General features: G+C 35.5%; 2 protein-coding genes and 1 long non-coding RNA gene across 3 annotated transcripts; all 3 read left to right on the top strand.

Annotated features, from left to right (window-relative positions):
* The first annotated feature begins 369 nt into the window (after nucleotides 1–369).
* On the top strand, nucleotides 370–1,255 carry LOC128039267 (uncharacterized). Its single transcript, XR_008193784.1, has 2 exons — nucleotides 370–510; nucleotides 823–1,255. It is a non-coding gene; the product is annotated as an uncharacterized LOC128039267 (long non-coding RNA).
* Nucleotides 1,256–13,982: 12,727 nt separating this feature from the next.
* LOC105789211 (protein DETOXIFICATION 56) lies at nucleotides 13,983–16,427 on the top strand. Its single transcript, XM_012616490.2, has one exon. It carries the CDS (start codon nucleotides 14,424–14,426, stop codon nucleotides 15,921–15,923), a length of 1,500 nt encoding a protein of 499 aa, XP_012471944.1. The 5' UTR covers nucleotides 13,983–14,423; the 3' UTR covers nucleotides 15,924–16,427.
* Nucleotides 16,428–20,554: 4,127 nt separating this feature from the next.
* Nucleotides 20,555–22,472, top strand: LOC105789210 (protein DETOXIFICATION 56-like). The gene has a single exon (XM_012616488.2). It carries the CDS (start codon nucleotides 20,752–20,754, stop codon nucleotides 22,345–22,347), a length of 1,596 nt encoding a protein of 531 aa, XP_012471942.1. The 5' UTR covers nucleotides 20,555–20,751; the 3' UTR covers nucleotides 22,348–22,472.
* The last annotated feature ends 3,523 nt before the right edge of the window (nucleotides 22,473–25,995 follow it).

Below are 25,995 nucleotides of genomic sequence, written 5' to 3'. Positions count from 1 at the left end.
AACACTGGGTGAATTTAAACATGGAAAATACAAAAGGGACCGATTTATAACGCACGCGAAGCCCAGGGGATCGATTTGGAAAATATCCCAAGCCCTATACGCAGCGTTTTGACACGGGCTGAAATGAAACATATGAGAAATTATGCGACCGAATTAAAAAAACAAAACAGGACTAAATTGCACCAGGGCGCGAAGGAGGAGGGACCTCGCGCGAAAATATCCCCTCCAGCGAAAACACGCGGACCCTCCGGGTCGGATCGGGTCGACGCGCGGATCTGGGGGCAAAACGGCGACGTTTTAACGCCTGGGGCTATGGCGCAAAACGGCGCCGTTTTAAGTGCTTATAAATTCAAAGTTTTTTTAAACTTCATTTTCTGCTCTTTCAAAGAAAAAAAAATGATTTCTCTTCAAAAAAATCCTCTCTCCCTCCAGCACTGCCCAAAATCCAGCGAGGGAAACCGCCGTCGACACCACCGGCCGCCGTCGTACGGTGGCCGGAAAATCCCAAAGGTAATTTTTTTTATATGCTATATATAGTTTTTTTTTAAGTAAAAGAAAAATAAAAATGAAGGATACAAACAGTTCGAAAGGAAGAAAAATCAAAAGAAAAATAAAGCTTATACCAAAAATTTTCTTCAATCTCTTTTTCTTTTCCTTTTTATCTATTGAAATCTGATACAATCGGTTTTAGAATCGTTTTTTTTACCGAAAATAAAAACAAAAGCCCCTTTACATGTTCTTAGTTTCGGCTTTTAAAGCCGATTTACATGAAATCCCTAGTCTATGCCTATGCCTGTCTCGCTTGCCTTGATTTGTTTGCAGGGATCAACGCACGTGGATGGAAGTGACGGTGGCAGTTGGCGGTGGTTGCTGGCAGAGCAGGTGGGCAGAAGACCAAAAGTCAGAAGACCCTAGGAGCGGCGCCTAGGGTTCTTCTGTTTTCTGCTAGGGTTTTCTGTTTCCTTTTTTTTGGTTGGGCCATTTGGGCTGTTTAAGTTAGTTGGGTATTGAAAGTTTGGGTTTAATTTGTTTTGGGTTTGTATTAGTTTTGATGGGCTTTGGGCTGGGGGTTTATTACTGGGCCCGGGCAAAATGGCCTGCAACATAGATAGTATTATAGTAGGTGGTATAATGTTGATGTAAGCCTAAAGAATGAACCATATTTGTCTAAAAGCTAGGCAATATCGGAAATAGAATTATGGGAATTTATTTTAATAGAAAAAGAAAAAGAGTATATTTGCTATGAAATTTAAAAGACATGGAATTGGTGACTGATAAATAGATGATTTAAAATAAGGCATAAGCTAAGTAATTTTGATTATCAGTTGATGCTCTTGAAATCTCATGTTATTAACGAAATTTGTGCTTTCTACATGCAACGACAACCTTGAGGTAAGTGCATTGCCATTATTAATTACAAGTGTTAAGTAATTCGATGATTGATTTGTATAAATTATTGAATAGTTGGGTTAAAGATGTATCGATGGAATATAAGTTTTTGTAAACTGTAGGGTGAGTTTTGTCGAGTATATTTTTTATTATGATTATTGTGCGGGTTGCTTGTGCCCCTGGGAATTCTATTAGCATTTCACGCGCTGGTGTGTGGTTGATTTATTGTTAGCGCTTTCTGCTCCCGAAATTTTATTATTGTTTATTGCTAGAATTTTTTTTTATGGAAGTAAAAATTACGGCACGTCGTAAAAGTTTCACTATACTCAAAAGTTTTGCTACAAAATCACAATACAAAGTCACAACAAACTTTAACAAAACTATCAACAAATAATTTCAAGCAAAGAGAAACAAGAAAACCTGAAGCTACAAAATCCTGATGAAAAATCCAGCTGTACACAATCGAAATCCTCAAACATTCCAACCATTGTCCAAATATCAGCTGATACATATATCGAACGAACCTCCGATCGAAGAGTTGTTCAACGTCGCATTGCTGAACCAAAGCTGTCTTTTATATTATAGCTCTTCAATGTTGAAAACAAGATAAATTCACTCTGACTCAAGTTCAGAAATTTCATGGGTGAACACTGGATAATTCTTGAAATGTTAGCAGTACTTGTTTTAACAAAAGGTTAAAACAGAAAATCTCACCGTCCTTAAATTAGGAACCACAAAATCTTTATCAAATAAAAACATAAGTCAGTTTGTAAATTGCAAAGATAACCATAGAATGAAGTACCATAAATTGAATGAGAAGGAACTCGAAGTCTTGCAAGAAACTTCCTCATTGATCACAACTTAACATCAGTTCTTGCAAGGAAGCTTCTGTTTAGAATCCAAAGTATGGTGAATTTGTTGTCAATCCCAAAAGTTCCAATCACAATTGCAAATCAAAGCTGGCCTTTATTGGTTGCATGATCTATGATTCTCAAATACAAAAGAATAAAAGTTCGAAAAGAAAGAAATTTCCTTATAAAATATCCATGGAAATTTTATCAATGGTCATACACCACTTACCTTAAATGAATATAGATAACTTACAATACAATATGATTTGTGAAGTTCGTAAGAGAGGGCAGCAATAAGATGGAAAGGAAAAATGTCATAATTTTCATGGAAAGGAAATTAGAAACAGAACTTACTTTTGTGTCCGTAGATTCAATTCATAATTTGGTGCTCGAACTGATAGGCTCAAAAGTATCCATGCCCAAACTAAATCGTGCAACATTATGCCACAAAAGCCAAATAATTTTAAAAGAAGGTTTTATATGAGACTGAACCAAGTAGCTTAGGAGGAGAAGAACAAAGGGAATAACTATAAACAGTATCAATAGAGAATTAGTATATACTATATCAAAAGCCGAAAGATGCAGTTGTGAACTTACATTCGTAAACTAATACATATATGTGAAATGTGATTCCCCATTCACGGCCACTCACTATACTCGAAGGTTTTTCCTTAAAATTATATATGCCATTAAGGCACCAAAACGTCTTAGAATGAAAAGAACAAATGGAATAGATAATTATAAGAAGGATTCAAAGTGAAAATGATATATTTTTCATCAAAGGCCAAAAGATGCAGAGTGTTGTGGTTTAAGATATTGAACTTACCGCTGATCATTAATATATATACGTGGAATGTGGGAAATCTTGGACCATTCAGGGCCACTCTCCCTCTCATATCTTGTCTCTAATTGAGAACAATTTGCAATGTCAATTCTTTTTAATTTGGGGAGGCTTCTCATAACATCTACAGAAGGCAGGTACATGAGCTTCTTGCATGAACGGATTCTCAGCCTCCTTAGAGAAGAGAGATTTCTGAATGACTCTGGCAAGGCTTCTATTCCTTGAAACTCTTCTATCGTTAAATATTAAAGGGTAGAAAGGAGTTGAAGTTGGTGAGTAAAACTCTTTAGCTTCCGAAAACCACTCAAATATAGATGCCTTAGAGAAGAGAGATTTCCCAACCATTCTGGCAAGGCTTATATTTCATGAAACCCCTGCATAGTCAAATCTTCAAGGGCAGTGAGGAGTTGAAGTTGGTGAGGAATCTTTAGCTTTCCAAAACCACTCAAATATAGACGCCTTAGAGAAGAGAGATTTCCCAACCAGTCTGGCAAGACTTCTATTCCACCAAACCTTTCTATCGTCAAATCTTGAAGGCTTTTTTGGCATTCTAAAGTCTATAAATACCAAATAGAAGAAGAGAAGAGGAGGCGATCAGAGAGTATTTAAGAAAATAACTCGAAGAACATCATTGAAGCCAACTCTGAAATAGATTTCCATCAAGATTAAAGACATCCTTTTAATTTCTTTGAAGTTTTTATGAGTTTCTTTATTTTTTGTGGTTATTCTGTCTTAGAGATGTTTTTATTTACAATTATGAACTAATTCTCTAGATACCTATGATAAATTTTGTTATTTGATTTTTGTTTTATGCGATAAATACTTGAATTTTGTTATCAGTTATGTGTGTTTATTTCTTGTTTTAATATTATTAAGATATTAATTTATGTTTAATGTGTTTAAATCAGAGGAGGAAAAGTCCCTATTTAAGAGTAAATCTAGCATAATTAAGTGAAGTTGCATGCAATCCTAGAAATAGGACGACATAAATCTACCGTGTTAGACTCAAATCTAATAGGGGAATCCATAGATCGAATTAATGCGATAATAAGGGTTTTAATTAGAAAGAAATTTCAATTAATCAACCTAGAGTTAGTTGCTCTTACTCTTGAAAGAGATATTAGCATAATTTTAGGGTTTTTTACGAATCAAGATACCAAGTGAATAAATCATTTAATTCAGATTCATAATGATAGATGAGGTATAGGTGGATTCTTTCCTATGTATTGTTTGTCTTCTTGGTTATCATTGAATTATTTTTTTGATTTATTCTCTGCTAAGTTCTCCAGTTGAAATTTTCTAACTTTTTCCTAAAATTTTTAAATGTTTCCGATTTAGTCTCAAAACATTTTTAAAGTGATTTTTAGGCCTCGAAGGCTTGAATGAGGGATGTTTTGCATGTTAATGATGAATTATATTATGATTTTTGAAATGTTTTGAAATGAATGAATTAGATTATGGTTACTCGGCAATGCTCCGAAACCCTATTCTGGGGACGGATACGAGTTACGACAATGTAATTTTTCAGTTTCATCACTACCAAGTAAGTAATTTTATTAATTACAAAATATCACACCAACAAATTTAATAGAAAAGAAAACAATACTAATAGTTTTACATAAATTTTGAAATATAAAAAGTAGAAAGATTGAATTCCTAAAATTAAAAATAAATAGATAAAATTCTAAATTTGTAATGAGGGCATGAACCTACGTCATAACCTAATAATAACAACCTTTATTTGGCTGATCTGCCTTTGAAACTAGAGGTACGTAGGCAAAATATTACTTGGGTTTCAAATAATATTATATTGGTTAAAATAAGTTATAAGTCAGTCAACTTTTCACAAATTTAAATTTTAATCATTATATTTTTATTTTATTTTATTTTAGAAATTTAATCTCTACTTTTAGATTTTAAAATTTAGGTTCAATTATTAATATTATTAATTTTTAGGTTAAATTTATTGGTGTGCCAATGTAACTAAAAATGGCGTTAATATATAATGATATTAAATAATTATTTATTATATTATAACCATACTTTAAATTAATATCTTTAATAATCAATTTTCATTTCTACTTCATCGCATTTGGATCTAAACACACATCCCACGTTGATTTTAATTTCACCGCTACAATATTTAATTTTATTTCTCGATAATTAATCTCATTATAACCATTATTTTTAACTTCACTTAAGATAAACACATCAACTATCTGAAAAAGCCTTAATAATATTATTTTATTAGTATTTATTCGATAACGATTTACTGAATAGTGAAAACTTTATTTGAATCATATTTAAGTAACATATCAACATGTAATATTACATAGTATTTCAATCTTAATTATTGGTCTTCATAAAATCATGATTTTCTATTTTCAAATTTAATTTTTTTAAAAGAGAGAGAGAGAAAATGAAGTTAATTATAATATGGAGACACTTTTTATGTTTGGTCTGCATCAAGGGTAAAGTTAGAAATTATTTTTAGGAGGAGTCGAAATTAAATGGTAATTTTACGATAGTAAAAATACAATTTCATCATTTTAATAGTTTATATATTTATCATTTTTAAAATATTAAATCAGATTTGAATCATTTTTAGAACGTCAAAGTGAAATTTTATCTTTACTAATTTAAATTTTTAAAAATTTTAAAAGACCTAAATAAAAATTTTCAATTTTAAGGAGTATTGGGGCCATTGCCAACCCCTTGGCGACGCCCTTAGTTTGCATGGCTTTGAAAAGTCTGATTGAGGAGCCATTCTCTCTCTCCCTCTTGCTATTATTGCGATTGGGGCCAATCGAAATAATGAGGTGAGGTAAAAGTTTTATAGATTTATGTAATGAGAGTCGATTGTATTTTTTTAAAATGAGTAAATTAATTTTTATATATTAGATCAAAGAGTAGATTTATTTTTTGTTAAAAATTTTATCTATTTGTACTATTAAAAACTAATATAGTTGATAAAATAATCAAACAGTAACATATGGCATGCCACACGTACTTCATGTTGATGTACAGTAACTAGAAATAAATAAAAATTTTAACAAAAATAACTAATTTACTATTTGATTTAATATGTTTTATTTTAATGATATTCTCTCCCCTCATCATAGTAATTATTAGCTTGGATTTTGTTATTGGTTTAAATTTCAAGCAAAGGAAAGTGGTGACATTCCAAGCAAAGGCAAGATCAAAATGGTTGATTAAAAACCTTGTTGAGAATTTAGAAACTTGAATAGCCTAGCTAAGGTGTGTAGTCCATGAATTTAGTAGGAATTTTATAATGACCATTGAAAAGTAGACAGCATCATTAGGTGCTATAATGTTAAGAAGCATTGATGTAAGCCTAAAGAATGAACCATGTGTGTTTAAAAGCTAGGCAATATCTGAAATAGAATTATGGGAATTTATTTTAATAGAAAAAAGAGTACATTTGCTATGAAATTTAAAAGACATAGGATTGGAGACTAATAAATATATGATTTAAAATAAGGAATAATCTAAGAGTCAACTTTGATTATCAGATGCTCTTGAAATCTCATATTATTAAGTAACGAAATTTGTGGTTTCTACACGTGCAATGACAAAACCGTGAGGTAAGTGCATTGCCATTATCAACTACAAGTGCTAAGCAATTCGTTGATTGATTTTTATGAATTATTAAATAATGTGGTTAATGATTTATCGACGGTGTATAATAAGTTTTCGTAAACCGTAATGTGAGTTTTGTCGGGTATAATATTGCATTCTTGATTATGATTATTGTGTACAATACAATAACACATTAATGTAAGTATTTGTTGAACTGATTAGTATGTATATTCATGAAATGAATCTGATTTGCAGCAAAATTATTTGTTAAGTGGCCCAAGATTGAGACGAATCCACTTAATTGATCCAAATTTCCATAGCAAGAACGGCCCATTTAAAAGTTCATTACATGATTTGTCCTGTTGAAATTTGATTTCTCAAATGAATTAATTACAGATAAATCATTATCATCATAATTGACACTGTGAAATGTTTGAATGTAGCTTTAATTAAATCATGAAGTAGCTTTCTTCCACAATTATTTTGCTATCAATAAATGTTAATGGGTACAATATTCATTATCAAAATCTATCACTAATAACAATTAAAATGCAGATACTTGGAGTTCATTTTAATTGATAGATAACTTATATGGGATCATTTTCAAAATTGAAACCAATAAAACTCTTGCATTCTTGTTTTTTTGTGGCAATGATCAAAGATTTAAGAGGAGTACAAGAAAATTTGAACTTTATTTTTCTTCTTTTGTGTTACGTCTCTGTCTATCTTTTTAGCGTTTCCTTCCTTGACTCAATTGGCAAGTAAATCCAGCTGTGTTGTCATCATGCACCCATCATTTATGGAGTGAAACAAAGTTAAGAGGTACAACTTTGATTCCACTAAAAAATTAAATCAAAGACTATAATAATAATATCATGATTGGTTTGCCCCCATTAGTGTCAATGAGCTTGTATACTTTGATTAAGCTTTACCATAAACTCTCATGGAAGTTATTGATGTTTTTAGTCACAGATTGGGTATGGAGATAGCTTATTGAGAATGGTGGATTGAATTTAGGTTATTGGTCTTTATCCCTGCAATCAAAACTAGAGAATTGGTAACACTATGGGGTATCCTTGGTCTTTGCCTTAATCCCTTTTCATTGCTTTGACTGATTCTTTTTGTAATTTATGGGGTCGGAATTGGCCATTTGACAGTGTGGCTTTGCACAAACTTCACAATCTTCAAAGCTTAATTATTAAAGCTTCCATATAATTGCAATTTGGGACTTATCTGAATAGCCTACGAGTGCTTAATTAGATAAAGAAAACAAAAGAAGTTGGAAGATGAGGTGGCTTTCCAGCCAGATATTGCTCAATCATTTCCGACCATGCATCTTTCATCAAATAAGGCCCTTATAGTGCAGCAGCGAATCCTGCCAATCATTAACTTCAAGAGTATGTGTATACAGGCTTGAACTTTGATTGCATCAAAACAGCTCATTATTGTAAAAATTTGTGTAGAATCAAATGATAGAGGATTGATATGGTGTTGAGTTATGTCAACATACAAAGATCAAAAACAATAAAATTTGTGTTTGAAAGATGAAAAACAAAAGCAAAACAGGCGTTGATTGAGAGGAAAAATTGACAACTCTCATTACTTGAATAATCAACATTACATGTACATAAGTAGCTTCATTACATTGGAAGAAAACAAAACATTACTTGTGCTAGTATCCAAACTATAAAATCAGCTTAATGATAACCTAAGGCTACTAAATCAGCTAAGTACTTGACTAATCCTTGGTAAAACAAAAATTACAAACAAACTAAACATAAGTCACATGTTACAAAAAGTTTTAATCAACCAATTACACATTGGACATTTGCTTGTTGTTGCATTGTTGCCAACTTTCAACACTCCTCCTTGGCCCCAAAGCAGCAGACTCCAATTCCTTTCCTCAAATACTCAAACCTTGCATTAACTAGTGGCTTGGTCAGAATGTCTGCAAGCTGAACCTCCGAACAGCAGTGAGTCAAATTGACTTCCCTTGATAGTTCTGTCTCCCTTACAAAATGATACTTGATCTTGAAGTGCTTGGTCTGCCAACTTTCAACACTCCTCATTGGCCACAAAGCAGCAGACTCCAATTCTTTTCCTCAAATACTCAAACCTTGCATTAGCTAGTGGCTTGGTCAGAATGTCTGCAAGCTGAACCTCCGAACAGCAGTGAGTCAAATTGACTTCCCTTAATAGTTGATCTTAAAGTGCTTGGTCTTGCCATGAATTACAGGATTCTTGGCAATAGCAACAGCTGACTAGTTATCCACTTTGATCTCTGTTGTTTCCTCTTGATCAACATTCAAGTCACTCAAAAGTTTTCTAAGCCAAATGGCTTGATTAACAGCAGTCACAGCTGCAATGTACTCTGTCTTTGCAGTGGATTGAGTTACTGTTTGTTGTTTCTTAGAACTCTAACAAAAAACCCCTGAACCTAAAGTGAAAAAATAGCTCGATGTGCTCTTCATGTCATCAATTGAGCCTGCCCAGTCACTATCTGAATAGCCAACCAGTTTCAGCTCCTCAACCTTCACAAACTTCACTCTATAGCTTAAGGTCCCTTTGACATACCTTAAGACTCTTTTTGCAGCCTTGAAATGAGCAACATTTTAACAATGCATGAACCTTGATAGAAGGCTGACTGCATACATGATATCTGGCCTTGTTGCTGTTAAATAGAGCAGGCAACCAACTAGACTTCTATAGCCCTTCTCATCCACTCGTTCATGGTCACTATTGCTGGAGAGTTTTTCTCCTTGTGCCACAGGAGTGCTACCAGGTTTGTTGTTTTCCATGCAAAACTTGCTTAAAATCTTTAGAGCAAAAGCATGTTGGCTTATGAAGATGCCATGCTCATTCTTATTTACTTTCATACCAAGAAAGCAGGTCATCAAACCTACATCAGTCATCTCAAAGACATCTTGCATCTGTTTCTTGAATTCTTCAATCAATTCATTCCTACAACCAGTAACTAGTAAATCATCCACATACAATGACACAATCAGTAAAGTTTCTTTCTCAAATTTCTTCACATAGAGTGTAGGCTCACTAATGTTTTTTTCGAACCCCAGCTTTGACAAGTAGGCATCAATTCTGTCATACCAGGCCCTTGGAGCCTGTTTTGGGCCATACAAAGCCTTCTTGAGCATGTAAACCTTGTGCTCTTCACCAAGAACCTTGAATCCATCTGGCTGCTCAACAAAGATCTCTTCCTGGAAAAATCCATCTGCCTATCAACCAACTCCCATGTATCATTTTTGTGAATCATTTCCATTTCTAACTCCATTGTTTTTTCCAGCAACCCTCCTTTGTAGCCTCATTAAAGTTGAAAGGCTCAACAATGGTCATATCACATCTTTCAGAGATGTCCATAATAGTCCTTGTAACTCTGACAGGTACATCATCATATACTTCCTCAATTTCAGCTTCATTCTCAATATGTTGCAAGTCAAGATCTTACTGGTCTTGCTCAGACAGGCTTGCATCTATTCCATCCCATTTCCAACAGTTGCCTTCATTGAATTTTACATCTTTGCTCACAACAATCCTTTTAGTGGATGGATTAAAGACCCTATACCCTTTCTTTATGCTACTATAGCTAATAAAGACTCTAGGCATGGACCTCTTTTCTAGCTTGGTTTTCTTTTCAGCTGGCACAAGTGTGTAGCATATGCAGCCAAACACCTTCAGGTGTAAGACAGTAGGCTTGTGTTCAAACCAAGCTTCAAATGGTGTTTTGCCTTTGACTACATTTGGTGGTAGTCTATTGAGTAAATACACAGAGGTATTTACTGCCTCAGCCCAAAAAATGTTACGCATTTTCCCTTCAAACAACAAACACCTGGCTATATTAAGAACAGTTTTGTTCTTCCTCTCACAAACACCATTTTACTATGGTGTGTAGATGATGGTTAACTGATGCTGAATTCCAGCTTCATCATAAATCTCCTGAAACTTTTGAGACACATATTCAGTCCCATTATCTAACCTCAATACCTTCAACTTACAACTTGCTTGATTCTCAACTAAGGCCTTAAACTTGCAAAAGAAACCAGCCACCTCTAACTTTTGATTCAAAAAACTCACCCAACAGAATCTGGTGCAATCATCAATGAACAACACAAAATACTTGCTGCCATTTAAAGAGGAGGTCTTTATAGGTCTACAAATATCAGTATAGACTAGTTAGAGCCTCTCTTGAGCTCTCCAAGCTTTGTTAATAGGAAAAGGTAGTCTAGTCTACTTGCCAAGCTGACAGGCCTCACATACTTCATTTTTAGGCTCAATATTGGACATGTCTTCAACTAGGCTCATCTTATGCAGTAAATCAAGTGACTTATAGTTCACATGTCCCAATCTCTTATGCCACAAACATGATTCATCAGTTAGAGTAATATATGCCTTTGCTTCTAACTGATTCACATCTAGAGTGAAGGATCTGTCATGCATAGCTACTGTCACAAGCACTTGACCAAAAAGATCCTTAATCACACAAGTTTTTCCTTCAAAAATAAGGGAATAACCCTTCTCTAACAACTGACCAACACTAAGTAAATTCTGGTCATTATATGGTACAAAAAGAACTTCTGAAATTGTTTTATTACCTGATTGAGTGCAAATCACTGCTTTCCCTTTGCCTTTGGCCTCAATGAATTCACCAGTCCCAATTCTGACCTTGGACACAAAGCTGGTATCTAGTTCCCTAAACATGCCTTTGTCTGATACATAAGTGCAACCACTGTCAATCAACTAATTATTTCTGACCTTGCTCGAACTTGCAAAACAATAAGCAGTCTAAATATGCTCCTCCTGAGCTTGAACATCCTCAATAGCTTGAGCTTGATTCTATTGCTATGACTGTGTTTTTTCCTTGTTTTTACAAACTTTTTCCATGTGACCAAGTTGCTTGCAACTTCTACATTGAATGTCAGGCCTATACCAGTAATACTTTTCTAAATGAGTGGACTTCTTGCAGTGAATGCATGGTGGAAACTTCTTTTTTGCAGCATCTTTATTTTCCTTTTTCTTTCTTTTCAAACCAAGGTTTCTTGCCCTTGTAACTTGAGCTCGACCTTGATCTTTCTTTGATTCTAGCCTGAAAGGCTCTTTCAGAATGCTCCTCCATCCTGTTTGCCCTTTCCTACTCTTGTACATAGAGAGCATTTATCAACTATGTCAAAGATATAGCTAATAGGTCCCTAGAGTCCTCCAAGGAAGAGATTTTTGACTCATACTTCTCAGAAAGAGTTGTAATGACCTTTTCAACTATTCTTTTGTCACTGAAATCATCCTTAAGAAGCCTAATATTGTTAACTGTAGCCATAATCCTGTCAAAATACTGCTTGATGGATTCAGACTCCTTCATCTTCAGATTCTCGAAGTCCCTCATTAGGTTGATCAACTGCTGCTGCCTAGTTTTATCTGACCCTTGAAACTCTTCATTGAGTCTGTCCTAGGCCTTCTTTGGAGTGTCACAAGCTATTATCCTTGTGAAGATTACATCTGAGACTCCATTTTGAAGGCATGACATAGCCTTATACTTTTTGGCACAATCCTCATTGTGCTGCCTAATTTGAGCTGGTTGGATTAGCTCTCAAAGGTGGTGGCTCTGTGTCAGCTTGAACAACACTCCACAGATCATAAGCCTGCAGGTATGTTTTCATTTTCGTAGCCTAAATATTGTAATTTTCACCAGCAAAAACAGGTGGTGCTGGTGGTGGTGGTAAGAAACTCATTCTTTTGCAACAACTAAACAAACCAACAAAAACAGCTTATGTTTCTTTTCTTTCAAGCACGGATCACTCAAAATGAACAACACACAGCAAAAGGCCCTCAAAGATGACAGGCTCTTGATACCATTTGTTGAGTTATGTCAGCATACAAAGATCAAAAACAATAAATAAAATTTGTGTTTGAAAGATGAAAAACAGAAGCAAAACAGGCGTTGGTTGAGAGGAAAATACAACTCTTATTACTTGAATAAGCAACATTACATGTACATAAGTAGCTTCATTACATTAGAAGAAAACAAAACATTACTTGTGCTAGTATCCAAACTGTAAAATCAGCTTAATAATAACCTAAGAGGCTACTAAATCAGCTAAGTATTTGACTAATCTTTAGCAAAACAAAAATTACAAACAAACTAAACATAAATCACATATTACAAAAAAATTTAATCAACCAATTACATATTGGACATTTGCTTGTTGATGCATTGTTGCCAACTTTCAACATATGGTCTATTAATTAGATAATAACACTATGCTGCCGTGCATGCATCTCCAACCTACTCGACTCTGCAACATCTACATCAAACCAAATAAGATTGGTGTCTATCATTTCTTATCTATGTTATTAAAAAGTGAAAATGAAATTAAAACCAGGTGCCTCTTCTTTTTTCTAAAAAAATAAAGATACCCTTTTTTGGGATGTGGTGCATAGTTGTTTGAAATCCCAATGATTGAATATTTTACTCTCACTATGATAAGATATGGTAATTGGGGTGTTGTTTATCTCAAAAAGTCTTATGTTATCCTACCTTTCAGGCTACTGAATTAAGCCAATAACATAATCTGTTTGCACAATGCTTCCGTTAAAGTAGCACTCCTTACATTCCTCCTATATGTGATTAATTCCTTAGCGTTTTGGCAGTATATTCCTAAGAACTTTTCACATAAAATACTACTGATTTCATTGAACTTATACTCTAATTCTGCCTAATTGCACGACTCTTAGAGAGAGGTAAATTTTTTTTTTGTATAATGAAAGTATCCTTCATGTTCGTTTTATGATTTAAATTATTAATTTTACAAATATATGATTTTCTCTTTCAACAATTTCGTCTTCAAAATTTTAACTTGAGTGCTCTAAAAGGAGATGCAATACTTTTTATCAATGCATCCAACAGCTTTAACACTGAAGTTATAACTTAGTTCTGTTTTATATATATCCTATAAAGTTGTATGTAAACTGATAAAATATGAAGTGATAAGAATGTTAAATAAACTATTACATACTTTAGAAAATGAAAGCAAAATACTTAGATATGGACTGGCCTACCTACCCCACTTTTGATTCCTTATAGCATAGAATTTTCAGCAAAACCCCATTCTTCATCAAAAGCCACAGCATTATTGCTCCCACCTTTTACACCAAATATCCCACCTTCATTATATTAATCCTCCAATTATTGTACACCTTTATAATTGCAATGCAATGGCAACTGAAACCAGATGTCAACATTCTGTTGTTTTTCTCTCGCAAATTATGTGATCATGTTCTTTATTTAGTTTTCTTTTGAAACTTCTCACATAGGGATGAGTTTTCAATTACCCTTGTTTCAAAGCTATATTCGCCCTATATGAACAAAAGAAAGCATGCAAAGCATCTGATTGGATGCCTTACACGACATCCTAGTTACTAGTTAATCAAATGAATCAGGTGCTAAAGAGAATGGTTAATTAGATAGTAAAAGTAAACGTTCTAATGAAAGAAAAACCAATGAAACGAATATCTCACGAAATGTGAAGATGTTTTGCCTTATCATCACGCACTATAAATCGACCACCCAACTCTCTCTTCATTAATTGGCTGTAACGAGCTTGCAATAATTGATACCCTCACGAAACTCATGCACTAGCAGGCATTCAGCCATCAATTCTTTCTTATTTAAACAAACCAGATTTCCCATCTTATATATTCGGATTTTGGAGCAACCCCACCAATTTACTTCCATAATGCCTGCAACTGCAACATCAAGAGTGGTAGAGATCCCAACTGACAAACCATCTCAGTCACCTTCAGTTTCATATCCCACCAAGAAATGGCAGGCCAACCTATTGCAGATAATGCTTTCAGAGCTGAAAATACAGAGAGGACTAGCACTTCCATTGGTGGCCATGAACTTAACCTGGTTTGTGAAGATCGCGGTGACTACAGCTTTTCTAGGCAGGCTTGGGGAGCTCCAGTTAGCCGGTGGCACACTCGGTTTCACCTTCGCTAATGTCACCGGTTTCTCCTTCCTCAATGGACTTTGTGGTGCCATGGAACCTATCTGTGGTCAAGCTTTTGGAGCTAAAAACTTCAGGCTCCTTCACAAGACACTTTTGATGGCCATAATCTTGTTACTGTTAACTACACTACCTGTTTCGTTCCTGTGGCTTAATGTTGATAAAATTCTAATCCATTTTGGCCAAAAAGAAGACATTTCAGCTGTTGCAAAGACGTATCTTTTCTATCTTCTACCTGATTTGGTTGTCACTTCATTGCTATGCCCTCTCAAGGCCTATTTGAGCTCTCAAAGCATAACTATCCCCATCATGTTTAGCTCGGCTTTAGCGCTTGCTTTTCACATCCCCATCAATATCTTTCTTGCAAAAGCTAAGGGTATTGAAGGGGTTTCGATGGCAATCTGGATAAGCGATCTCATAGCTGCAATCCTTCTGGTCTTGTATGTAGTGGTGAAAGAGAATAGAAAGGGAGAGAACTGGAATGAGGGAGGATGGTGGGATCAACGAGTTGAAGACTGGCTTAGACTGCTCAAGCTTAGTGGACCATGTTGTCTTACCACCTGCCTTGAATGGTGGTGCTATGAGATTCTAGTCTTGCTTACCGGAAGGCTACGGAATGCCAAGCAGGCAGTCGGAGTGATTGCTATCGTTCTGAACTTCGACTACTTGCTCTACTCTGTGATGTTATCACTTGCCACGTGTGCATCTACTCGTGTATCTAATGAGCTCGGTTCAAACCAGCCCATAGCCGCCTACCAGTCTGCATACGTAACTCTTGCAGTGAGCACAATTTCCGGTTGCGTTGGTGCATTGGCAATGGTGGGCGCGAGAGGCGTTTGGGCTCCTCTGTTTAGCCATGACAAAGGAATCATAACAGGAGTGAAAAAGATGATGCTGCTAATGGCAGTGATTGAAGTTGTAAACTTCCCCTTAGCTGTTTGTGGAGGAATTGTTCGTGGAACAGCTCGGCCATGGTTGGCAATGTATGCAAACCTTGGGGGCTTCTATCTCTTAGCTTTACCGTTGGGTGTTGTTTTGGCATTCAAAGCTGCACTTGGACTGAGCGGGTTATTGATAGGACTTTTAGTTGGGATGGCAACATGTTTGGCATTGTTGTTGGTGATGGTTGTGAGAATAAAGTGGCATGAAGAAGCCGATAAGGCGCATATACTTGCCTCTGATGGGAATCTGGAAACAGTTAACAAGGTAAATGACAACGAAGTATGAAAAGCACACGATGATAAGATTGTTAGAGCTTCAATGCCATGAATTCTACATATGAAGAACTTCATATGACCTTGAAGAATGTCCTAGACAAGAATTTGCAGAATGCAACAGCTTTACAGGGATGCTGGAGAACAATGGTCATGCTCATATGTCCATTCAGAATACAGCTCAAAGAAACAAGCTAAACAGGGAAGCAAAGTGCTAGGTTTCCCAACATGTCCAGCTAAGCTTACACTCCATTGAAGTTCTGAATATGCAATGAATCTCTTTAAGTGCGGTGAGGTGTTGAAGATGATACCGCACAGAGCTTAGATTTTCCTAGGCCATCCCAAAAATGTCTATGGAACCATTTAATTTGTATACAAGACTTAAGGGTTGAGAATTCACACATAACACTAAAATGCAGATAGTTGGAACACTTTTGGGTGCATTTCAATTGATAGATAACTTATATGGAACCATTTTCAAATTTGGCAAAGAAAACCCATCCATTTTGTTTGGCAATTATAAGAGTTAAGTGGAGACCAGAAAATGAGAGGCCTTAAACTTGAGTACAAGAAAATTTTAACTTTATTTTTCGTTTTGCTGTCTCTGTCTTTTTAGTGTTTCTTTCCTTGACTCACTTGGAAAGTTATTCAAGTTGTGTTGTCATCATGCACCCATCATTTATGGAGTGAAACAAAGTTAAGAGGTACAACTCTGATTCCACTAAAAATCAAATCAAATACTATAATAATAATATCATGATTGGTTTGGCCCCATTAGTGTCACTTGATTAAGCTTACCATAAATTCCAACCAATATTTAAATCAGTAAAGAGTGGAATTGGAACAAGAAAGCTAATTAATTATTGGGTGATATAGGTGTAGTTAGCTAGGATAAGAATCGTAGCATTTGAGGGACCAAGTATAAATTTATTTTTATTAATTTAAAATTTTATAAATTATAAAGGAATTTTTTATTTTATGGGCAAGACCCTGTCAACCCCTTTAGCTTCGTCACTGGAATGTTCAATTGAGTGAGTGGTTGGATTCATCAAGGGAAATGGTATTTAAACGATCTACGCAGTTGAGGTTGTTGATTTGAGTTGGGCCCTTCTAGTTCGTAAGGCTACCGAAGAGTTAAATCGTGGATACGTGTTTTGTGGTTGTTCATTCAGTAAGGGTTATATGTCGAGCATTCGCGCAATTAATTTACACATGGAAGAGTTATTGGTCTAAAGCATCCTCGATCACTATAACTAACTTACCAATTAAATGAGAAAACTTGTTATTAAAGATTGGTTTAAAACCGGAGCTAAAATCGAGCCTAAAGTTAGAACATCGTCACATCAATTTAGTCAATATAATTTCATTTTTGTTTATTTTACTGCTATTTTGATTTTAATTATTTCTATTGTTTTCATTTTAACTAGATTTAATACTCCCTTTTTATTTTCACACAGATTGTCACACATCTTAGGCACGACAGTTGCCTAACATACAACTTGGTTAAATCGAACAACAATTTTAGATATCCCAGTTTTTGTGGGATCAACCCTACTCCATATATTACTATTTATATACTATTTAAGTGTAGGAATATTATTTTTAGTGGACTCGGAACCCATCAAGCACGCATGAGAACTAGGCTCAAAAGACCAATGTAAATTGATCGATCCCCGCCCCTTCGCCAAGACGTGATACATCACGGCATCCAAACCCTTTTGTTTCTAGACTTTTATTTACTAAATTTCTAAAGGTTAAAGCTAAAATAGCTTATCTGAAGCTATATTTAGTCAAGTCTAAATTAGTTAAACCATTTTTAAAATTATTTTTGTTTAAGGGAAATCCTCTTACTTTATTTTACTCAACTTACATTTGCTATTCTAAAATATCTTGGCTCACTTTCATTCTAAACACACCATAAAAAACTCTATTATTCCTCTCTTGCTCGTCCTCTTCATTTTTTGTGATTGTTAAGTACTTTTCGTCGTGATCTATTGTTGATTCTTTTCCGTATTTTTATAACGAATGAGCTTGTTGAGTCCTAAAATACACATTATGACAAAATATTCTTAAAAGTAGTGCCTAACATGCCTCAAATTATTTAACTCGTATTCCTGATTTATCAACTTAGTGCAATGTTTACCAACAGGAGTTGGCCCTTTGACAGTGTGGCTTTCACTAAACACATAATCTTCATGGCTTAATTATTATAGGACCGATATAAATTGCAACTTGGGACTTATCTCCGAATAGCCTAAGATTGCTTAATTAGATGAAGAGAAACAAAAGAAGTTGGAAGATGAGGTGGCTTTCCAGCCAGATATTGCTCAATCATTTCCGACCGTGCATCTTTCATCAAATAAGGCCAATGCCTCTCGAGAAAGCACACAAAATTTTCTTGAACAATTTCAAGAACATATCTTAATAGAGATTATAAATCGACTGTTTACTACCCTTTTGCTCTCTAGTTCACTTGCTGCTGCTCATAGTAATAATATCTGCCGACATACCTATTTCGTATATTTCGTATCCTTTTAGAACTTTTGAGAGGCCATTGGATCTTTCCAACGATAGAAGTATATGGTTGATTTTTTTTCCCTTGCTGCAGTGAAGGGCGATGTATAGAGATTAGAGACTTGAATTTTCATTGCATCCAAACAGCTCATTATGATAAAATTTGTGTGCAATCAATGATAGAGGATTGGTAGTTCATTAATTTGTTTGATAATAACACTATGCTACCGTGCGTACATCTCCAACCTAGTGGACTGCAACATCTGCATCAAACCAAAATAGATTGGTTTCTCTATCTTTTCTTTTCTATACAATTAGAAAGTGAAAATGAAAGTGTTCTGAGAGCCCATTCATGCAACAGCTCGCACATTTGGCGGACAAGCAAAGTGCGAACAAATCAAGAACATGCAGTCCCGTGAACAACAATGGTGTAAGTCATCCGACGGATAGGCCAAATGCAAGAAGAATGGTGGATTGTCAGTTGGAGAACTATCTAGCTGACAACCTTTGGCGGACTATCTGGCGGATTGTCCAAATACGAACAAGACTCGCGGATACACAAGACGCAAGCTGCCTAGCTATTGCCAACTGACTATCAAGATGCTAACTGACTATGCCAAGTTGAGGTACTATAGACTATCCCGATGTTTGATACATGTTGGCAAGTTGCCAACTTGTTTAGAAAAGTTGTTAGCTTATTTTATTTATCTTAAATTTGATAGGATAATTTTAACGGTGCTATTGCCAATGTGTAATTTCAAGTTCTTAGGCTTTCCAACTTGTCAAATTGCAGTTGGTAATATTTTTCCTATATAAGGCTACACTTTGTATGTAAATTATGTACTGAAACTGAAAAATGTAACAAGTCACAAACTTTGGTTTGTCTTTCTTTTCTTCCTTACAAAGAAAAGCCAACAGAAAGAAAACCAGGTGCCTCTTCCTTTTTAGGAAAAAGTACCCTTTTTTCTAATATTGGGAAGTGGTGCATAGTTCCTTGAAATCCCACTGATAGCATATCTTACAAAGTTGTATTCTTAGCCCCTTTTACTTCCACTATGATAAGATATGGTAATTGGGATCCTGTTTATCTCGAAAGGCTCAATGTTTTCTTCCCTCTCAGGCTACTAAATTAAGGCAATAACATATAATCTGTTAGTGAACAATATGGCTGAGAAAAAATTTGAGAAAACCGAACGGAATCAAACCTCGGTGAAAAGCCATTACTTTCTACAATGCTTCCGTTAAAGTAGCACTCCTTACATTCCTTCTACATGTGATTCCTAAGAATTTTCACATAAAATACTATTGATTCCATTCGACATATACTCTAATTCCTCTTTTCCACAGATTAAGTAGCCATGTCTCTGCACTTATCTGTAAGAATACATGTAACTGATTTATTCAACCTCATATTCTCCTGCCTAATTGCACGATACAAATGTAGAGAAGTAAACTCAGTTGAATGTAAACTGAAGAAATATGAAGTGATAAGAATATTAAATAAACTATTATTTACTTTAGAAAATGAAAGCAAAAAGCTTAGATATGGAGTGGCATAGCTACCCCACTTTTGGTTCCTTATAGCTTAGAATTTTTAGTGAAACCCGATTCATCCTCAAAACGCAAAGCAGCTAACAGATGAAGGACCACCGCATTATTGCTTACGCCTTTTACACCAAATCTCCCACCTTCATTATATTAATCCTCCAATCATTTTACCCCTTAGAATTGCAATGCAATGTAAAGGGTAAATGAAAACCAGATGAAAACATGTTGTTTTTCTCTTGAATATTATGTGATAATGTTCTTTATTTAGTTTCCTCTTAAAACTTCTCACATGGAGATGATTTTTCAACTACCCTTGTTTCAATGCTATATTCGCCCTATATGAACAAAAGAAAGCATGCAAAGCGTCTGGTTGATTACCTTACAGGACAATCTTAGTTACTATTTAAGCAATGAATCAAGTGCTAAATAGAAAGGTTAGTTAGATAGTAAAACTATTCCAAAGCAGCAATAGTAAATATTCTAAGGAAAGAAAAAACCACTGAAACGAATATCTCACGAGATATAAAGGTGATTTGTCCTTTGGAACTTTGCCTTATCATCACGCACTTTAAATCAACAGCTCAACTCTCTTTTCATTAATTGGCTGTTACGAACTTGCAACAAATAGGCACCTTATTTGCTCCTTCAGAAACTGATATCCTCACAAAAAACTCGTGCACTAGCAAACACTAAGCCTTCAATTCATACTTATTTAAGAAACCAGATTTCCCATCTTATATATTCGGATTTTGAAGCAACCCCACCAATTTTCTTCCATAATGCCTGCAACTGCAACATCAAGAGTGGAAGAGATCCCAACTGACAAACCATCTCAGTCACCTTCAGTTTCATATCCCACCAAGAAATGGCCGGCCAACCTAATACAGATAATGCTTTCAGAGCTGAAAATACAGAGAGGACTAGCACTTCCTTTGGTGGCCATGAACTTAACCTGGTTTGTGAAGATCGCGGTGACTACAGCTTTTCTAGGCAGGCTAGGGGAGCTCCAGTTAGCTGGTGGCACACTCGGTTTCACCTTCGCTAATGTCACAGGTTTCTCCGTCCTCAATGGACTTTGTGGTGCCATGGAACCTATCTGTGGTCAAGCTTTTGGAGCTAAAAACTTCAGGCTCCTTCACAAGACACTTTTGATGACCATAATCTTGTTACTGTTAACTACACTGCCTCTTTCTTTCCTATGGCTTAATGTTGATAAAATTCTAATCCATTTTGGCCAAAAAGAAGACATTTCAGCAGTTGCAAAGACATATCTTTTCTATCTTCTCCCTGACTTGGTTGTCACTTCATTGCTATGCCCTCTCAAGGCCTATTTGAGCTCTCAAAGCATAACAATCCCCATTATGTTTAGCTCGGCTTTAGCGCTTGCTTTTCACATCCCCATCAATATCTTTCTTGCAAAAGCTAAGGGTCTTGAAGGGGTTTCAATGGCAATCTGGATAAGTGATCTCATAGCTGCAATCCTTCTAGTCTTGTATGTAGTGGTGAAAGAGATTAGAAAGGGAGGGAAATGGAATGAGGGAGGCTGGTGGGATCAACGTGTTGAAGACTGCCTTAGACTGCTCAAGCTTAGTGGACCATGTTGTCTTACCACCTGCCTTGAATGGTGGTGCTATGAGATTTTGGTCTTGCTTACCGGAAGGCTACGAAATGCCAAGCAGGCAGTCGGAGTGATTGCTATCGTTCTGAACTTCGACTACTTGCTCTACTCTGTGATGTTGTCACTAGCCACATGTGCATCCACTCGTGTATCAAATGAGCTCGGTGCAAATCAGCCTGTTGCAGCCTACCAGTCAGCATACGTATCACTTGCAGTGAGCACAATTTCTGGTTGCTTTGGGGCATTGGTAATGGTGGGTGCAAGAGGCGTTTGGGCTCCTCTATTTAGCCATGAAAAAGAGATCATAACAGGAGTGAAAAAGATGATGTTGCTAATGGCAGTGATTGAAGTTGTAAACTTCCCCTTAGCTGTTTGTGGAGGAATTGTTCGTGGAACAGCTCGACCATGGTTGGCGATGTATGCCAATCTTGGGGGCTTCTATCTCTTAGCTTTACCGTTGGGTGTTGTACTGGCCTTCAAAGCTGCACTTGGACTGAGCGGGTTATTGCTAGGATTTTTAGTTGGGATGGCAACATGTTTGGCATTGTTGTTGATGATGGTAGTGAGAATAAGGTGGCATGAAGAAGCCGATAAGGCGCATATACTTGCCTCTGATGGGAATCTGGAAACAGTTAACAAGGTAAATGACAACGAAGTACGAACATCACACGATGATAGGATTGTTAGAGCTTCAAAGCAAGCCACACAGCATAACATAGACACTAACACCAATCTCCAATCTGCTTTCACCCATTAAGTGTAATACAGAGGAATTTTTAATCCTCGTGAATTATCATTCAGGCCTATTTTAATGAGCCTAAATTCTACATATGAAGAACTTGATATGATCTTGAAGAATGTTGCAAACAAATATTTGAAGAATTCAGCACCTTTCTTTAAATGCTGGAGAACGATGATCATGTTCATATGTCCATCCAGAATACAGCTCAAACAAACAAGCTAAACAGGGAAGCAAAATGCCAGGTTAAAGCATCCTCGATCACTATAACTAACTTACCAATTAAATGAGAAAACTTGTTATTAAAGATTGGTTTAAAACCGAGCTAAAATCGAGCCTAAAGTTAGAACATCGTCACATCAATTTAGTCAATATAATTTCATTTTTGTTTATTTTACTGCTATTTTGATTTTAATTATTTCTATTGTTTTCATTTTAACTAGATTTAATACTCCCTTTTTATTTTCACACAGATTGTCACACATCTTAGGCACGACAGTTGCCTAACATACAACTTGGTTAAATCGAACAACAATTTTAGATATCCCAGTTTTTGTGGGATCAACCCTACTCCATATATTACTATTTATATACTATTTAAGTGTAGGAATATTATTTTTAGTGGACTCGGAACCCATCAAGCACGCATGAGAACTAGGCTCAAAAGACCAATGTAAATTGATCGATCCCCCCGCCACCCCCGCCGCACGTGATACATCACGGCATCCAAACCCTTTTGTTTCTAGACTTTTTATTTACTAAATTTCTAAAAGGTTAAAGCTAAAAATAGCTTATACGAAGCTATATTTAGTCAAGTCTAAATTAGTTAAACCATTTTTTAAAATTATTTTTGTTTAAGGGAAATCCTCTTACTTTATTTTACTCAACTTACATTTGCTATTCTAAAATATCTTGGCTCACTTTCATTCTAAACACACCATAAAAAAACTCTATTATTCCTCTCTTGCTCGTCCTCTTCATTTTTTTGTGATTGTTAAGTACTTTTCGTCGTGATCTATTGTTGATTCTTTTCCGTATTTTTATAACGAATGAGCTTGTTGAGTCCTAAAAATACACATTATGACAAAATATTCTTAAAAGTAGTGCCTAACATGCCTCAAATTATTTAACTCGTATTCCTGATTTATCAACTTAGTGCAATGTTTACCAACAGGAGTTGGCCCTTTGACAGTGTGGCTTTCACTAAACACATAATCTTCATGGCTTAATTATTATAGGACCGATATAAATTGCAACTTGGGACTTATCTCCGAATAGCCTAAGATTGCTTAATTAGATGAAGAGAAACAAAAGAAGTTGGAAGATGAGGTGGCTTTCCAGCCAGATATTGCTCAATCATTTCCGACCGTGCATCTTTCATCAAATAAGGCCAATGCCTCTCGAGAAAGCACACAAAATTTTCTTGAACAATTTCAAGAACATATCTTAATAGAGATTATAAATCGACTGTTTACTACCCTTTTGCTCTCTAGTTCACTTGCTGCTGCTCATAGTAATAATATCTGCCGACATACCTATTTCGTATATTTCGTATCCTTTTAGAACTTTTGAGAGGCCATTGGATCTTTCCAACGATAGAAGTATATGGTTGATTTTTTCCCTTGCTGCAGTGAAGGGCGATGTATAGAGATTAGAGACTTGAATTTTCATTGCATCCAAACAGCTCATTATGATAAAATTTGTGCAATCAATGATAGAGGATTGGTAGTTCATTAATTTGTTTGATAATAACACTATGCTACCGTGCGTACATCTCCAACCTAGTGGACTGCAACATCTGCATCAAACCAAAATAGATTGGTTTCTCTATCTTTTCTTTTCTATACAATTAGAAAGTGAAAATGAAAGTGTTCTGAGAGCCCATTCATGCAACAGCTCGCACATTTGGCGGACAAGCAAAGTGCGAACAAATCAAGAACATGCAGTCCCGTGAACAACAATGGTGTAAGTCATCCGACGGATAGGCCAAATGCAAGAAGAATGGTGGATTGTCAGTTGGAGAACTATCTAGCTGACAACCTTTGGCGGACTATCTGGCGGATTGTCCAAATACGAACAAGACTCGCGGATACACAAGACGCAAGCTGCCTAGCTATTGCCAACTGACTATCAAGATGCTAACTGACTATGCCAAGTTGAGGTACTATAGACTATCCCGATGTTTGATACATGTTGGCAAGTTGCCAACTTGTTTAGAAAAGTTGTTAGCTTATTTTATTTATCTTAAATTTGATAGGATAATTTTAACGGTGCTATTGCCAATGTGTAATTTCAAGTTCTTAGGCTTTCCAACTTGTCAAATTGCAGTTGGTAATATTTTTCCTATATAAGGCTACACTTTGTATGTAAATTATGTACTGAAACTGAAAAATGTAACAAGTCACAAACTTTGGTTTGTCTTTCTTTTCTTCCTTACAAAGAAAAGCCAACAGAAAGAAAACCAGGTGCCTCTTCCTTTTTAGGAAAAAGTACCCTTTTTTCTAATATTGGGAAGTGGTGCATAGTTCCTTGAAATCCCACTGATAGCATATCTTACAAAGTTGTATTCTTAGCCCCTTTTACTTCCACTATGATAAGATATGGTAATTGGGATCCTGTTTATCTCGAAAGGCTCAATGTTTTCTTCCCTCTCAGGCTACTAAATTAAGGCAATAACATATAATCTGTTAGTGAACAATATGGCTGAGAAAAAAATTTGAGAAAACCGAACGGAATCAAACCTCGGTGAAAAAGCCATTACTTTCTACAATGCTTCCGTTAAAGTAGCACTCCTTACATTCCTTCTACATGTGATTCCTAAGAATTTTTCACATAAAATACTATTGATTCCATTCGACATATACTCTAATTCCTCTTTTCCACAGATTAAGTAGCCATGTCTCTGCACTTATCTGTAAGAATACATGTAACTGATTTATTCAACCTCATATTCTCCTGCCTAATTGCACGATACAAATGTAGAGAAGTAAACTCAGTTGAATGTAAACTGAAGAAATATGAAGTGATAAGAATATTAAATAAACTATTATTTACTTTAGAAAATGAAAGCAAAAGCTTAGATATGGAGTGGCATAGCTACCCCACTTTTGGTTCCTTATAGCTTAGAATTTTAGTGAAACCCGATTCATCCTCAAAACGCAAAGCAGCTAACAGATGAAGGACCACCGCATTATTGCTTACGCCTTTTACACCAAATCTCCCACCTTCATTATATTAATCCTCCAATCATTTTACCCCTTAGAATTGCAATGCAATGTAAAGGGTAAATGAAAACCAGATGAAAACATGTTGTTTTTCTCTTGAATATTATGTGATAATGTTCTTTATTTAGTTTCCTCTTAAAACTTCTCACATGGAGATGATTTTTCAACTACCCTTGTTTCAATGCTATATTCGCCCTATATGAACAAAAGAAAGCATGCAAAGCGTCTGGTTGATTACCTTACAGGACAATCTTAGTTACTATTTAAGCAATGAATCAAGTGCTAAATAGAAAGGTTAGTTAGATAGTAAAACTATTCCAAAGCAGCAATAGTAAATATTCTAAGGAAAGAAAAAACCACTGAAACGAATATCTCACGAGATATAAAGGTGATTTGTCCTTTGGAACTTTGCCTTATCATCACGCACTTTAAATCAACAGCT

Source organism: Gossypium raimondii, chromosome 2 (genome assembly GCF_025698545.1).
Source record: "Gossypium raimondii isolate GPD5lz chromosome 2, ASM2569854v1, whole genome shotgun sequence".
In the NCBI taxonomy this organism is placed as follows: Eukaryota; Viridiplantae; Streptophyta; class Magnoliopsida; order Malvales; family Malvaceae; genus Gossypium; species Gossypium raimondii.
Note: the sequence above shows the minus strand (reverse complement) of the source record. Positions and strands in the feature narration are given on the sequence as shown.